This window comes from Bos taurus, chromosome 2, assembly GCF_002263795.3.
Source record: "Bos taurus isolate L1 Dominette 01449 registration number 42190680 breed Hereford chromosome 2, ARS-UCD2.0, whole genome shotgun sequence".
Lineage (NCBI taxonomy): Eukaryota > Metazoa > Chordata > Mammalia > Artiodactyla > Bovidae > Bos > Bos taurus.
The window spans coordinates 31,102,772-31,116,183 of NC_037329.1; the positions used below are offsets into that span (position 1 = coordinate 31,102,772).

At 36.5% G+C, this 13,412-nt stretch overlaps 1 protein-coding gene across 2 annotated transcripts in view; it reads left to right on the forward strand.

Moving 5' to 3' along the window:
* SCN3A (sodium voltage-gated channel alpha subunit 3) overlaps nt 1-13,412 on the forward strand; it is a 121,414-nt gene that overhangs the window by 38,648 nt on the left and 69,354 nt on the right. Inside the window, exons 5-9 of one of the 2 annotated variants that reach the window (XM_002685332.6) lie at nt 763-852; nt 6,299-6,427; nt 7,098-7,189; nt 8,008-8,280; nt 8,481-8,544. In XM_002685332.6, coding sequence (XP_002685378.1) covers nt 763-852; nt 6,299-6,427; nt 7,098-7,189; nt 8,008-8,280; nt 8,481-8,544 — 648 coding nt within the window. Of the gene's footprint in view, nt 1-690; nt 853-6,298; nt 6,428-6,919; nt 7,012-7,097; nt 7,190-8,007; nt 8,281-8,480; nt 8,545-13,412 lie in introns of those variants that run through there. The other variant, XM_005202500.5, reaches the window with a different exon arrangement.

The window sequence follows — 13,412 nt, forward strand, 5'->3', positions numbered from 1 at the left end:
AAGTGCTTTTGAATTCTCCCAGTCCATAGTTTGCTATTGGAAAGTATTTACATTTTAAAACAGAAAGATTTACTTCAAAAAATGTAATCCTTAGTTTTCTTAGAGTGAAGTCTGGGTTGAAATTCTAAGAGAAATCATTACAGCTAATTCTTAGAAAGGTTTAAAAACAGTGTGTGTTTAGGTATGGTAAGGACAAGATACAGAAAGATAATTAAATGTCCTGATAAGTTCCTATACTCGCAAGTGAAAATAAAAAGCTAGAAAATAAAACTAGCTCATTAGCAAAATTTGTCTCTCCCTTTATTCTTATGTGGTAAATGCTAAAGGGACAAGTTCCATCACTGTACGGCTACTAGAGTTCCTAATTACAGTAGAATCAATCAATGTAATCCTTGAATACACAGGGATATACATTCTCAGGTTTATTATATTCCATTCATTAACCTTTTGTCCATCAGTGGAAATTTTAAAGGGTAGCTGAAGTATAACTTTTAGACTTACACTAGAAAATTCCCATTTGCTTCAAACAGAGATCTCTTTCTATTGAATTCAGTTTTGTGAGGGAATGATGCAAAACAAAAAAACAACGAACCAAGAATACAAAGAATATATGATAGACTTCGGAGTTTCGTTTTTTTCTTTGTCATTGTTTTAAAACAAATAAGTAAAATTAATTTTACAGGTAACTTGGTTTCTTTGCATTGGATTATTTGTAAATTGCCACAAAATTGTACTAGCATTTGTTCCTTAACTATAATCTACTTTATTCAGCATGCTTATCATGTGCACTATCTTGACCAACTGTGTATTTATGACCTTGAGTAATCCTCCAGACTGGACAAAGAATGTAGAGTAAGTAAAAATGATTTCTTGGAATGAGAAATGCACACTCAAATTCTCTAGCAATCTCCTTTTAATTATGGTCTGACTTATGGTTTCCACTTTTTGAAGTCAAACTAAACACTTTTAAGAAACTATTATTTGCATACTATGGAAAAACAAGGGAATTTTTTTGGGGGGGGCGTATTTCTCCTATGAGATAGATATTTCTTTCAACAAATGATAGCATTTGATTAAGAAAGGTTATTAAATGAAACCTATATGCAGGTCAGGAAGCAACAGTTAGAACTGGACATGGAACAACAGACTGGTTCCAAATAGGAAAAGGAGTCCGTCAAGGCTGTATATTGTCACCCTGCTTATTTAACTTATATGCAGAGTACATCATGAGAAATGCTGGCCTGGAAGAAACACAAGCTGGAATCAAGATTGTGGGGAGAAATATCAGTAATCTCAGATATGCAGATGACACCACCCTTATGGCAGAAAGTGAAGAGGAACTCAAAAGCCTCTTGCTGAAAGTGAAAGTGGAGAGTGAAAAAGTTGGCTTAAAGCTCAACATTCAGAAAATGAAGATCATGGCATCTGGTCCCATCACTTCATGGGAAATAGATGGGGAAACAGTGGAAACAGTGTCAGACTTTATTTTGGGGGGCTCCAAAATCACTGCAGATGGTGATTGCAACCATGAAGTTAAAAGATGCTTACTCCTTGGAAGGAAAGTTATGACCAACCTAGATAGCATATTCAAAAGCAGAGACATTACTTTGCCAACAAAGGTCCATCTAGTCAAGGCTATGGTTTTTCCAGTAATCATATATAGATGTGAGAGTTGGACTGTGAAGAAAGCTGAGCACCAAGGAATTGATGCTTTTGAACTGTGGTGTTGGAGAAGACTCTTGAGAGTCCCTTGGACTGCAAGAAGATCCTACCAGTCCATTCTAAAGAAGATCAGTCCTGGGTGTTCTTTGGAAGGAATGATGCTAAAGCTGAAACTCCAGTAGTTTGGCCACCTCATGTGAAGAGTTGACTCATTGGAAAAGACTCTGATGCTGGGAGGGATTGGGGGCAGGTGGAGAAGGGAACAACAGAGGATGACATGGCTGGATGCCATCACCGACTTGAAGGACATGAGTTTGAGTGAACTCCGGGAGTTGGTGATGGACAGGGAGGCCTTCCTTGCGTACTGCGATTCATGGGGTCGCAAACAGTCGGACATGACTGAGCGACTGAACTGAAGCTAAATAATCATTTATCATAAAAGTTAAGATTGAATCACAATTATGCATTTTAGATAAAATACAATTACCATTTGAGCATAAATAAAATTATTTTATTCTACTATATTACTACTACTGTTATATTCTGATAAAATTGATTTAGGTGTTTAGCTCTATATCACTAGGCAATTCATTTATACACTATATAGGTACATTAAAAAAAACATACTTAGGTGTTTAAGTTATTTTGATATTTAGTTATATTAAGATACATAGATTATTTAGACACACATGTGTACTAGAAACATCACAAATCTGTAAAGGAAGCAAAATGTCTTTGCAAAACCATATTCAAATAATAACAAGGCTTAAGGAGAAAACATGATTATGGACAGATCTCTCAAAACTTTTAAAACTTTGTAATTGGAATATTAATAAAAAAACATAACAGTCCCAATAAAAAGACACTGGCCCAGTTAAATCTCTGTGGACATTTGTACCTAAAGCCTGAGCCAGCAACCTCTCTGCAGTCTTAGACCTGGGCCTTGTCCTTCCTGCCTTGAAATGGAGACCCTGGCAATGATATCATCAAAGTAAAACATTTGATTCAGTATTTTAATACAGAGGGAAAGGTCTAAGCACAGTATTTTGGGCATGTTAAACTACACCCTGCTTGCACGAAAGAAGGAACATCTGTCGATTTTTCTACAGTAGTATTAAGGTCTTTTATTGCTTAGGATATTGTATGTAAGTGTGAAGGAAAAGGTGCCCCTGATTATTTCAAAACATTAATGTGCTGAGGGAAACTGTGCTTTAACTAAAAATCTTTGCATTATAACAGCATTATTCCCCAATTTGTCAATCACATATAAGATTATTTGTGAAAGAAACATGCTTTTTTTTTTTTTAGTGAAACAGAAGGTGTTTAGCTTGGACAGTCTATTTATGTAATAAGCTAATACAATGATCAGGTATTTGTTTTAGTGAAAAAGAAAATTGTATGTTTTTACCATTATATTTTTAAAGTAATGTCTAATAGGAGATAAGCTATTATAACAAATACTGACACTTTCATTTCTGTTTTTTTGTAGATTTCTATGAGAATTTACAGAATCATTCTAAGCCATCATTCATCAGTGATTTAACAAATTAAAGACTTTTTTGACAGTAGATTGAAAAAGCTCCCTAGAAATCATTTTAGTAGAGAATCCAGTTCTTATGTTGAGGCAAGCCATTTAACAGAATTCTCAGTTACCATTTGGGGCTTAACAAGTGGATATACCTGTATAAAATTATTCTGTATGTATTTTTCCCTGCATAAATTATTGACATACTTAAACATGTATGAATTTATTTATATAATGTCATTAAAAGACAGGTAAAGGGGACACAAATATTATTATTTGAATATGCAGTTTTCTTTTAAGTTATTTTTAGAGATGCCTATATCCATTATGAAAAGTCAGCTTTACAAAAGCTTTTGACTTACACTGTTTAGTTGGAAAACTTTGCACAGGTTTCCTAATCAATTATCTCTAGTCACCTGACAGCAAGGCAGCAGGAAAATAAGCAAAACATTAGTGATTACAGTAAAAGAAACAAACAACAAAAACCTTAAAAAAACAGAGTCCAATGAAAAGAGAAGTCAGTTTTGACAGGAAAATACAAGTAACTGACAGCAGAAATCTTCCCTATACAGAGAGATGGCATCCCAAGGACCATATTATACAGTGAGAGTCATAATATGTAAGGCAAATCATTTCTATAAATATCAAAATTACAGGGGGAAAACACCTTGTAACATGGACAGAATCAACAACATGATTAAGAACCTAGTGGGGTCAGAGCCAGGAAAAATCAAGGTCCTCCTTGATTCTCACTGACGCATTCAATCTAGCTTTCTAACAGGTATATCTGAACACCTGTCCTGTGCAAAGCTGTCTTAAATGTTAAGCTCTAAGACCCTCTTCCTTGAATAGCTATCAACACTCACCATATATTCCAAATGTCCCCACAAATTTTCTTCCTTTCCCCAAAACAGAAATAGGAGTAGGGACTTTAATCTTACTCCTACTGCTGCTGCTGCTGCTAAGTCACTTCAGTTGTGTCCGACTCTGTGCGACCCCATAGACAGCAGCCCACCAGGCTCCCCTGTCCCTGGGATTCTCCAGGCAAGAACACTGGAGTGGGTTGCCATTTCCTTCTCCAATGCATAAAAATGAAAAGTGAAAGAGAAGTTGCTCAGTTGTGTCTGACTCTTAGCGACACCATGAACTTCAGCCCACCAGGCTCCTCCGTCCATGGGATTTTCCAGGCAAGAGTACTGGAGTGGGGTGCCATTGCCTCCTCCAAATCTTACTCCTAACAATTCTGTAAATAACTCCTAACAACTCTGTAAATAACTTAGAATTGCCTAGCATAAACCATAGGGCATTATCTACTAATATGATAAACAGAACATAGATGGGAGCTGTCTTTTATGGTCTTCTGCAATGCTAGGAATCTCTCCAAACAGAAATATCATGGCGATTATATGTAAATATACAAAGATTCAAACCAAAACACAAGTAACCATAAGCTTGGCATTGGAAATTATCTCTCTTCCTAATAAAATCAGCTACTTCATAGTAAGTAAAGACAGGAATTATTCTTTTCTTCATGAAATCAATTGCATTGTTTAAAAAGGAGAAAGAACATTCCTAGGAAAGCTAGACATGAAGATTCTGACATACATTTTCCTGTGATTTCTTTGCTCCCTCATAAGAAATAAATTTCTACAGAAAAAAAAAACCTGAAAAAATAATTTCCCTTTTTTTTTCATGTATAAAATACTAGTAGACTGGAAAATATAGTGAATTTTAATAAAAGTAAATTCAATTTTTGTGGCTTGAGTGAAGTAATCTGAAGAACAAACTTAGATTATACTTTTTAAAAAGAATTCAATGTTGAAAAACAAATACTCTCTCCCAACTATTTTTGGAAGAAACAGAAATAACTTATATTGTCAACATTCAAAGGAGAGGGCTGGTAATGCTCTACCAAAAAGCAAATAGAAAAGTATTTCACTATTTGAGGGATTGAAATTTGAATTTGAGCATGTTTAAATGAGAGTTCCTTGGACTGCAAGGAGATCCAACCAGTCCATCTTAAAGGAAATCAGTCCTGAATATTCACTGGAAGGACTGATGCTGAAGCTGAAACTCCAATACTTTTGCTACCTGATGTGAAGAACCCACTCTTTTGAAAAGACTCTGGTGTTGGGAAAGATTGAAGGCAGGAGGAGAAGGGGATGACAGAGGATGAGATGACTGGATGGCATCACCGACTCAATGGACATGAGTTTGAGTGAACTCTGGGAGTTGGTGATGGACAGAGAGGCCTGGCGTGCTGCAGTCCGTGGGATCACAAAAGTCAGACATGACTGAGCAACTGAACTGAACTGATTTGGCCCAAGTGCATAGAGATAGTAACTGATGTGAGGTTATACTCAGGAATTTTGTTATCCCTGAATTTTGATAATTGTGTAGACACACACACATAGAACACTAACGAACTGAACATTTTTGGTGAGCGTATAAGAGAAGCAGATTTACAGAGTTATGCCTGAATCTTAAGGATAGATATAAAGGGGAAGTTCATTTTTGATATTAGATACATAAAATATCCCCCAAATTATTCTAATCATTTAAGAAGTCTGAATGAAATGTTTTATTATAAATAAACAAATCCAAGAAATGTTAGCTCTAGAGCTACACTGTCTAGTGAGGGAGAAGGTAGACACATGCAGCTTGAAATTTGAAACTTGAAATGTGGCCGCTTTTAATTGTTGAAGAGATAACATTTTAGACACATTGGTTTAAATAAAGTATAACATGCAAATTAAGTTTACTCATTTCTTCTTTTTATTTGATTACTAGAAATTTGAAAACTATATATGTAGTTTGTATTAAATTTCAGTTGGACAGTGTTACTCTAGAGGATCAAGCCTGATGATTATCCATAAAACACATGAAACTATTACTATCAAACCTAAATATTTAAACAAGATCAAACTCTTAGTAGAAGGTATTAGCTCTTCAGTTTAACCCTTTACTCGTAAGACTAAACTAGTAGATTTTTTTGTAGGTGGGAATAAGGAATTCCATCTTAGTGAACTGAAAAACCACAAAAGAATCAGATTTGCTGTATTTTAACAGTTCGAATGAAATTGTTAATTTTTGTTTGGATGCTTTTCCTAGGTACACATTCACTGGAATCTATACCTTTGAGTCACTTATAAAAATCTTGGCAAGAGGGTTTTGCTTAGAAGATTTTACATTCCTTCGTGATCCATGGAACTGGCTGGATTTCAGTGTCATAGTCATGGCGTGAGTATTTTTAAAAACATGTTAAGCTCAAAGGCATGAAACAGTTGTAGCATAAAACAGGTTGTTGTGACATATTTTAAATGTAGAGTTTGCTTGTTAGCCAAATTAACTATATGCCGCATATATTTTGAGAATACATATTAGAATATATATTGCAAGGTAAATGTATCTGATAAATGAGCAATAAATGGAATCACTTTCATGTCATAGTCTTCTACTTCATCAAAATGAAGTTATTCATTGACTATAAATTTAATACCACCAACTGTACTTTAATTAGTTTTGCAAACAAACGTTCATATTAGTGAAAACTGTATTGAAATAAAGCAACAAAATTTTATTCCTTAAAGGCAGCTTTTAGCACATGGCACCCTGAAGTCTAGCATTTCCGTAAAATTCAAGGGGCTCTATATGCCAAACCAACCCACTTTTCATTCTTTATGTAGTATAAACTTTGCCAAAACTATCAGTAACTCTGATTTAATTCTACAGGTATGTAACAGAATTTGTAAACCTAGGCAATGTTTCAGCTCTTCGAACTTTCAGAGTCTTGAGAGCTCTGAAAACTATTTCTGTAATTCCAGGTAAGAAGAAACTGGTGTAAGATGGTAGACCCCTTATATCTCCAACTTTTCTGTTATTGTGTTTGTGTGTGAACTCCCTATTACAGATATGTGACAGAGTTTGTGGACCTGGGCAATGTCTCAGCGTTGAGAACCTTCAGAGTTCTCCGAGCTTTGAAAACAATTTCAGTCATTCCAGGTGAGAGCTAGGTTAAACACCGAGGCTGACTTTAAATACACTATAATAATACTGAGGTTGAAATTACACATGTGACATGAGCCTTGTGGCTTATTATGTTTGTTTTTTTATTTTCAAGAATGCCAAATGAAATTAAATATTGATTTATAAAGTCAGCCTTTGAGTTTAACAGAGACTTGCATGAGGTGTCTATACAAAATACTAGTTTTGCTCTCTTTCTCACCCACTTTTTTGTGCATTTATGATGCAATGTTTTCTTTTTTTACATCCTATAAAAGCTTTGCTATCATGGCTTTACTAACTGATTTAGATTTTCCCATTTACTGCAGATATATTTTGAAAGTGGATCTCCTCTTACAAAGGAGAAAAGATTATTACTGAACGGCATGTACTACATGGCATGGGATTTTTATTATCTTAAAATTCTTTTCTCCTCTAAACCACTGCAACTTGGAAAGCTAGTATTAAAAAATGGTTGGAGAGAAACAGCCTCCTGAAACACAAAATGTGACGTGAAAAATAACTGCAAGTTTGTCTTTACATGTTCATGGCAGCACATAAAACTACACATGAAAAAAAAAAAACAAAAAACTTCCTGCCTAGATACTTTACCCTTTCATTTTAAACCTCCCAAAAGCACACTGCTCATAAAAAAAATCTGCTCTTCATTCATTTCCCAAACCATCTGGCTGTCCATAAAGCTTTGATGTCTAAACAGACAGGCAACTGTTTGTGGGGAAAGAGAATGTATATGACTATTAAGAAGACTCTGTGGCTTCTGACACTCTTCCTCAGCTGATCTCATTCTCTCTCCACAGGTTTAAAGACCATCGTGGGGGCCCTGATCCAGTCTGTGAAGAAGCTTTCTGACGTCATGATCTTGACTGTGTTCTGTCTGAGCGTGTTTGCCCTAATTGGTCTGCAGCTGTTCATGGGCAACCTGCGGAATAAATGCTTACAATGGCCCCCAAGCGATTCTGCTTTTGAAACCAACACCACCTCTTTATTTAATGGCACAATGAATTCAAATGGGACATTTGTTAATGTAACAATGAGCACATTTAACTGGAAGGATTACATTGAAGATGACAGTAAGAAATATTGCTCCATTGTTAATCTTAGTGTTGCTGAATGAGTTTTTAACTATAAATAGTTGAAGCTGTGGGCTTGAAGCCATCTTTGTAAATTACTTTTTTGGTATCCACTTTGGAAATAACTGAGATAAACAAATTCTATTTATCCCTAATGTCAATAGGATTGATATGAAATAGTTTATTCTTTATATTAACAGGTCACTTTTATGTTCTGGATGGACAAAATGACCCTTTACTCTGTGGAAATGGATCAGATGCAGGGTAAGGAAAAATTTTTTTAAGATGTAGAACACTTTGGGAAAAAGCAAAAGTAAATAGGAAGAAAATATACAAGGGTAGTCTTGCATGTGTTTAATAAAGAGTGGTGATGCCCACCTAGGAAGTACTTTCTCCATCTTTTGGGATTGGTATTTATTCTAAACTCACAGTCATTAAAATCATCCCTTTGGGTGAAGACCTTTTATCCAGAATTTCACAGATAATATGTACATGAATTTTTCTTTCAAGAATGAAGGTCCAGTGTCTGTCTTATCTGTAAACCCATCAGAGTCAGTTAAGAATTACAGAGAAGGAAAAACAAGATGGGCACATTTTGACTGGTATTAGGATGTGTTCCCTCATAGCTCAGTTGGTAAAGAATCTGCCTGTAATGTAGGAGACCCGGGTTCAATTCCTGAGTTGGGAAGATCTCCTGGAGCAGGAAATGGCAAACCATTCCAGTATTCTTGCCTGGAGAATCCCATGGACAGAGGATATAGTCCATGGGGCTATAGTCCATGGTGTCGCAAAGAGTCGGACAAGACTTAACGATTAAACCATAAACTACCACCAGGATGTATTGATGGGACAAGTTCTGCCCTGATTGGAAAAGATCCAGGCTGTAACATGGTCATCAGGGTGCAAACCCGGTTGGAAAACTGCTTTGAGAAACTCAGATACTCTTGAAATTGGATGAACCCCTGTATACAAGGAATCCAGTGGCAGATGTATGTCAAAGGCATGTTCTGGTCTGCGTCTGCATATTTTATAGTTCTTTTCTGTCACATTACACAATAAGAGATGCTGTAATGTCTTAGTCATCCTGCTAGTCTCTCATACTTAGCATATTTTTCCAAAAGTACTGCAAATTAATTATAAGTCAGGGTCCTGTGCTGTGCTTAGTCGCTTGGTCGGGTCCAACTCTTTGTGACCCCATGGACTGTAGCCCACCAGGCTCCTCTGTCCTTGGGGAATTCTCCAGGCACAAATACTGGAGTGAGTGGCCATGCCCTCCTTCAGGGGATCTTCCCAATCCAAGGATCAAACCAGGGTTTCCCTCATTGCAAGTGGATTCTTTATTGAAGCCCATAACTCAGGATAGAGACTGAAATTTTTTAAAGCCTAGGGATAGCAGTAGTGACTCTTAGATCGCAGAACTTACAGAGAACATATTTTGAGTCATCCCAGAAGACTAGAGAAGGAAATGGCAACCCTCTCCAGTGTTCTTGCCTGAAGAATCCCAGGGACGGGGGAGCCTGGTGGGCTGCCGTCTATGGGGTCACACAGAGTCAGACATGACTGGAGCGACTTAGCAGTAGCAGCAGCAGAAGATGGGAAATTGGTGTGGTTATAAAGATCTAAGAGGATTACTAAAACCATAGACCAGTAACAAAGACAGAATTTGGGGGAATTTTTTTTCCTGATAGTTTTCCCAAACTGATAGGAGAGGGTAGAGAACAGGAGCAAAAGTTCTACAGTTCATATACGTGAGTGTGTGTGCTAAGTCACTTCAGTCGTGTCCAACTCCTTGTGACCAATGGACTGTAACTTGCCAGGCTCCTCTGTTCATGGAATTTCCCAGGCAAGAGTACTGGAGTGGGTAGGCATTCCCTTCTCCAACTGTTCATATATACCTGGGTTCAAATCCTAACTCCACCATTTACAAACTCTTGACCTTGGAAAGGGTGAAGCTCTCTGTATTTAAGTCTGTTTCTAAACTGAAGAGTAATATCATCTCTCCCCTCAGGTTGTTATGGTGATCAGTTACTTAATACATATAAAGCACTTGGACTAGCACCTGGTCTGTCATAAACATTTATTGCATGTTGGCTACTGTTTTTATTATTATAGTTAATGTAAAAGCCTAGATAAAATTTTGGATAAGGTGGGTTAATGTATACTTTATCTCTATTAAACCGTAGTAATCACTTCCCTTCATTGAGTATCTGTTATGGGTCAGGTAATTTACACAGTAAAATTGATAGTCACTCTATTGTTAAACATCAAATACAATTCTAAAGAAATCTACTCCATTTTAAGACTCCCTATAAGGCTAAAGTAATCAAGACAATATGGTATTGGGAAATACTAGATATAGATCAATGAAAAAGAACAGAGACTCAAAAAAACAGATTACAAAAACGTAGTCAATGAATTTTTGACAAAGAAAATGCAATTCATTAGAGACAGGAAAGTGTTTTCAAGAAAGAATGCTAAAAGAATTGGAGATTCATGTGCAATGAAATGAACTTAGATACAGCTTTATACTATACACAAAAAGTAACTTAAAACCAATCATAAACCTAAATGCAAAACACACAAAACTATAAAAATTCTTTAAGAAAACATAGAATAAAAGCTACATGACTTCAGATTTTGTGATGAGCTTTAAAATATAAACCCCATAGCATAATACCTGAAAGAAATAATTTATAAGCTGGATTTAAAAGCTTCTGCAAAGACACTGTAAAGGGAGTGAAAAGAGAAGCCACAGAGTGGGAAAAATATTTGCAAAATACATATCTGATAAATGATTTGTACCCCCAATACATAAAGCACCCTTAAAATAAAAAAAATAAAATAACCCAATTTTAAAATGGGCAAACTGAACAGATACCCACAAAAGAATATACACAGATGGCTAATAAGGATATATAAAGAAACTCAACATCATTTGTCATTAGGGCGTTGAAAGGTAAAACAATAATGAGTTACTGTGATGGAATTCCAGTTGAGCTATTTCAAATCCTGAAAGATGATGCTGTGAAAGTGCTGCACTCAATATGCCAGCAAATTTGGAAAACTCAAAGGTGGCCACAGGACTGGAAAAGGTCAGTTTTCATTCCAATCCCAAAGAAAGGCAATGCCAAAGAATGCTCAAACTACCGCACAATTGCACTCATCTCACACACTAGTACAGTAATGCTCAAAATTCTCCAAGCCAGGCTTCGGCAATATGTGAACTTCCTGATGTTCAAGCTGGTTTTAGAAAAGGCAGAGGAGCCAGAGATCAAATGGCCAACATCCGCTGGATCATGGAAAAAGCAAGAGAGTTCCAGAAAAACATCTATTTCTGCTTTATTGACTATGCCAAAGCCTTTGACTGTGTGGATCACAATAAACTGTGGCAAATTCTGAAAGAGATGGGAATACCAGACCACCTGATCTGCCTCTTGAGAAATCTGTATGCAGGTCAGGAAGCAACAGTTAGAACTGGACATGGAACAACAGACTGGTTCCAAATAGCAAAAGGAGTTCGTCAAGGCTGTATATTGCCACCATGTTTATTTAACTTCTATGCAGAGTACATCATGAGAAACGCTGGACTGGAAGAAATACAAACTGGAATGAAGATTGCTGGGAGAAATATCAATCATCTCAGATATGCAGATGACACCATCCTTATGGCAGAAAAAGAAGAACTAAAGAGTCTCTTGATGAAAGTGAAAGAGGAGAGTGAAAAAGTTGGCTTAAAGCTCAACATTCAGAAAACGAAGATCATGGCATCTGGTACCACCACTTCATGGGAAATAGATGGGGAAACAGTGGCTGACTTTATTTTGGGGGGCTCAAAAATCACTGCAGATGGTGACTGCAGCCATGAATATAAAAGACGCTTACTCCTTGGAAGGAAAGTTATTACCAACCTAGATAGCATATTCAAAAGCAGAGACATTACTTTGCCAACAAAGTTTCGTCTAGTCAAGGCTATGGTTTTTCCTGTGGTCATGTATGGATGTGAGAGTTGGACTGTGAAGAAGGCTGAGCGCCGAAGAATTGATGCTTTTGAACTGTGGTGTTGGAGAAGACTCTTGAGAGTCCTTTGGACTGCAAGGAGATCCAGAACCAGTCCATTCTGAAGGAGATCAGCCCTGGGATTTCTTTGGAAGGAATGATGCTAAAGCTGAAACTCCAGTACTTTGGCCACCTCATGCAAAGAGTTGACTCATTGGAAAAGACTCTGATGCTGGGAGGGATTGGGGGCAGGAGGAGAAGGGGACGACAGAGGATGAGATGGCTGGATGGCATCACTGACTCGATGGATGTGAGTCTCAGTGAACTCTGGGAGTTGGTGATGGACAGGGAGGCCTGGCGTGCTGCGATTCATGGGGTCGCAAAGAGTGGGACACGACTGAGCGACTGATCTGATCTGATTATATATCTATTAGAATGACTAAAATTAACAACAACAACAAAAAATCTGACAATACCAACTGCTGGTAAAGATGCAAATCAACAGGAATTCTCATTCATTCACTGCTGGCTAGAATGCAAAATAGTACAGTCACTTAAAAGACAAGTTGGCAGTTTCATACAAAATAAACACAGTCTTACCATATAACTCAGTAATTACTCCACTAACTATTTAGCTAGCTAATTTGAAAATTTATATCCACACAAAAGCCTGAGGTAAATATCTATTTATACCATCTATATTCACAATCACAAGAAACCAGAAGCAATCAAGTTGTCCCTAAAGAGCTGAAAAGATAAACAAACTGTGGTATATTCATACAATGAAATATTATTGAGTAATAAAAATAAATAAACTATCAAGCCATAAAAATATTGATGAACCTTAAATGCATCTTAATAAGTAAAAAAAAAAAAGGCAATCTGAAAAAGCTACATTCTGTATAATTCCAATTGCATGATATTCTGGAAAAGATACATAATAGAGATGATAAAAAGATCAATGTTTTCCAGGGGTTCAGAGTAGGGGCTTGACTGGGTAATGTATAGGGGATTTTTTAGGGTGGAGAAATTATTCTGTGTGATTCTGAAATGGTAAATATTAAGTATTTGTCAACTTTACAAAACTTTACAGCACAAAAACTTAATACTATATGCAAAATTTTTTTTAATCGTGT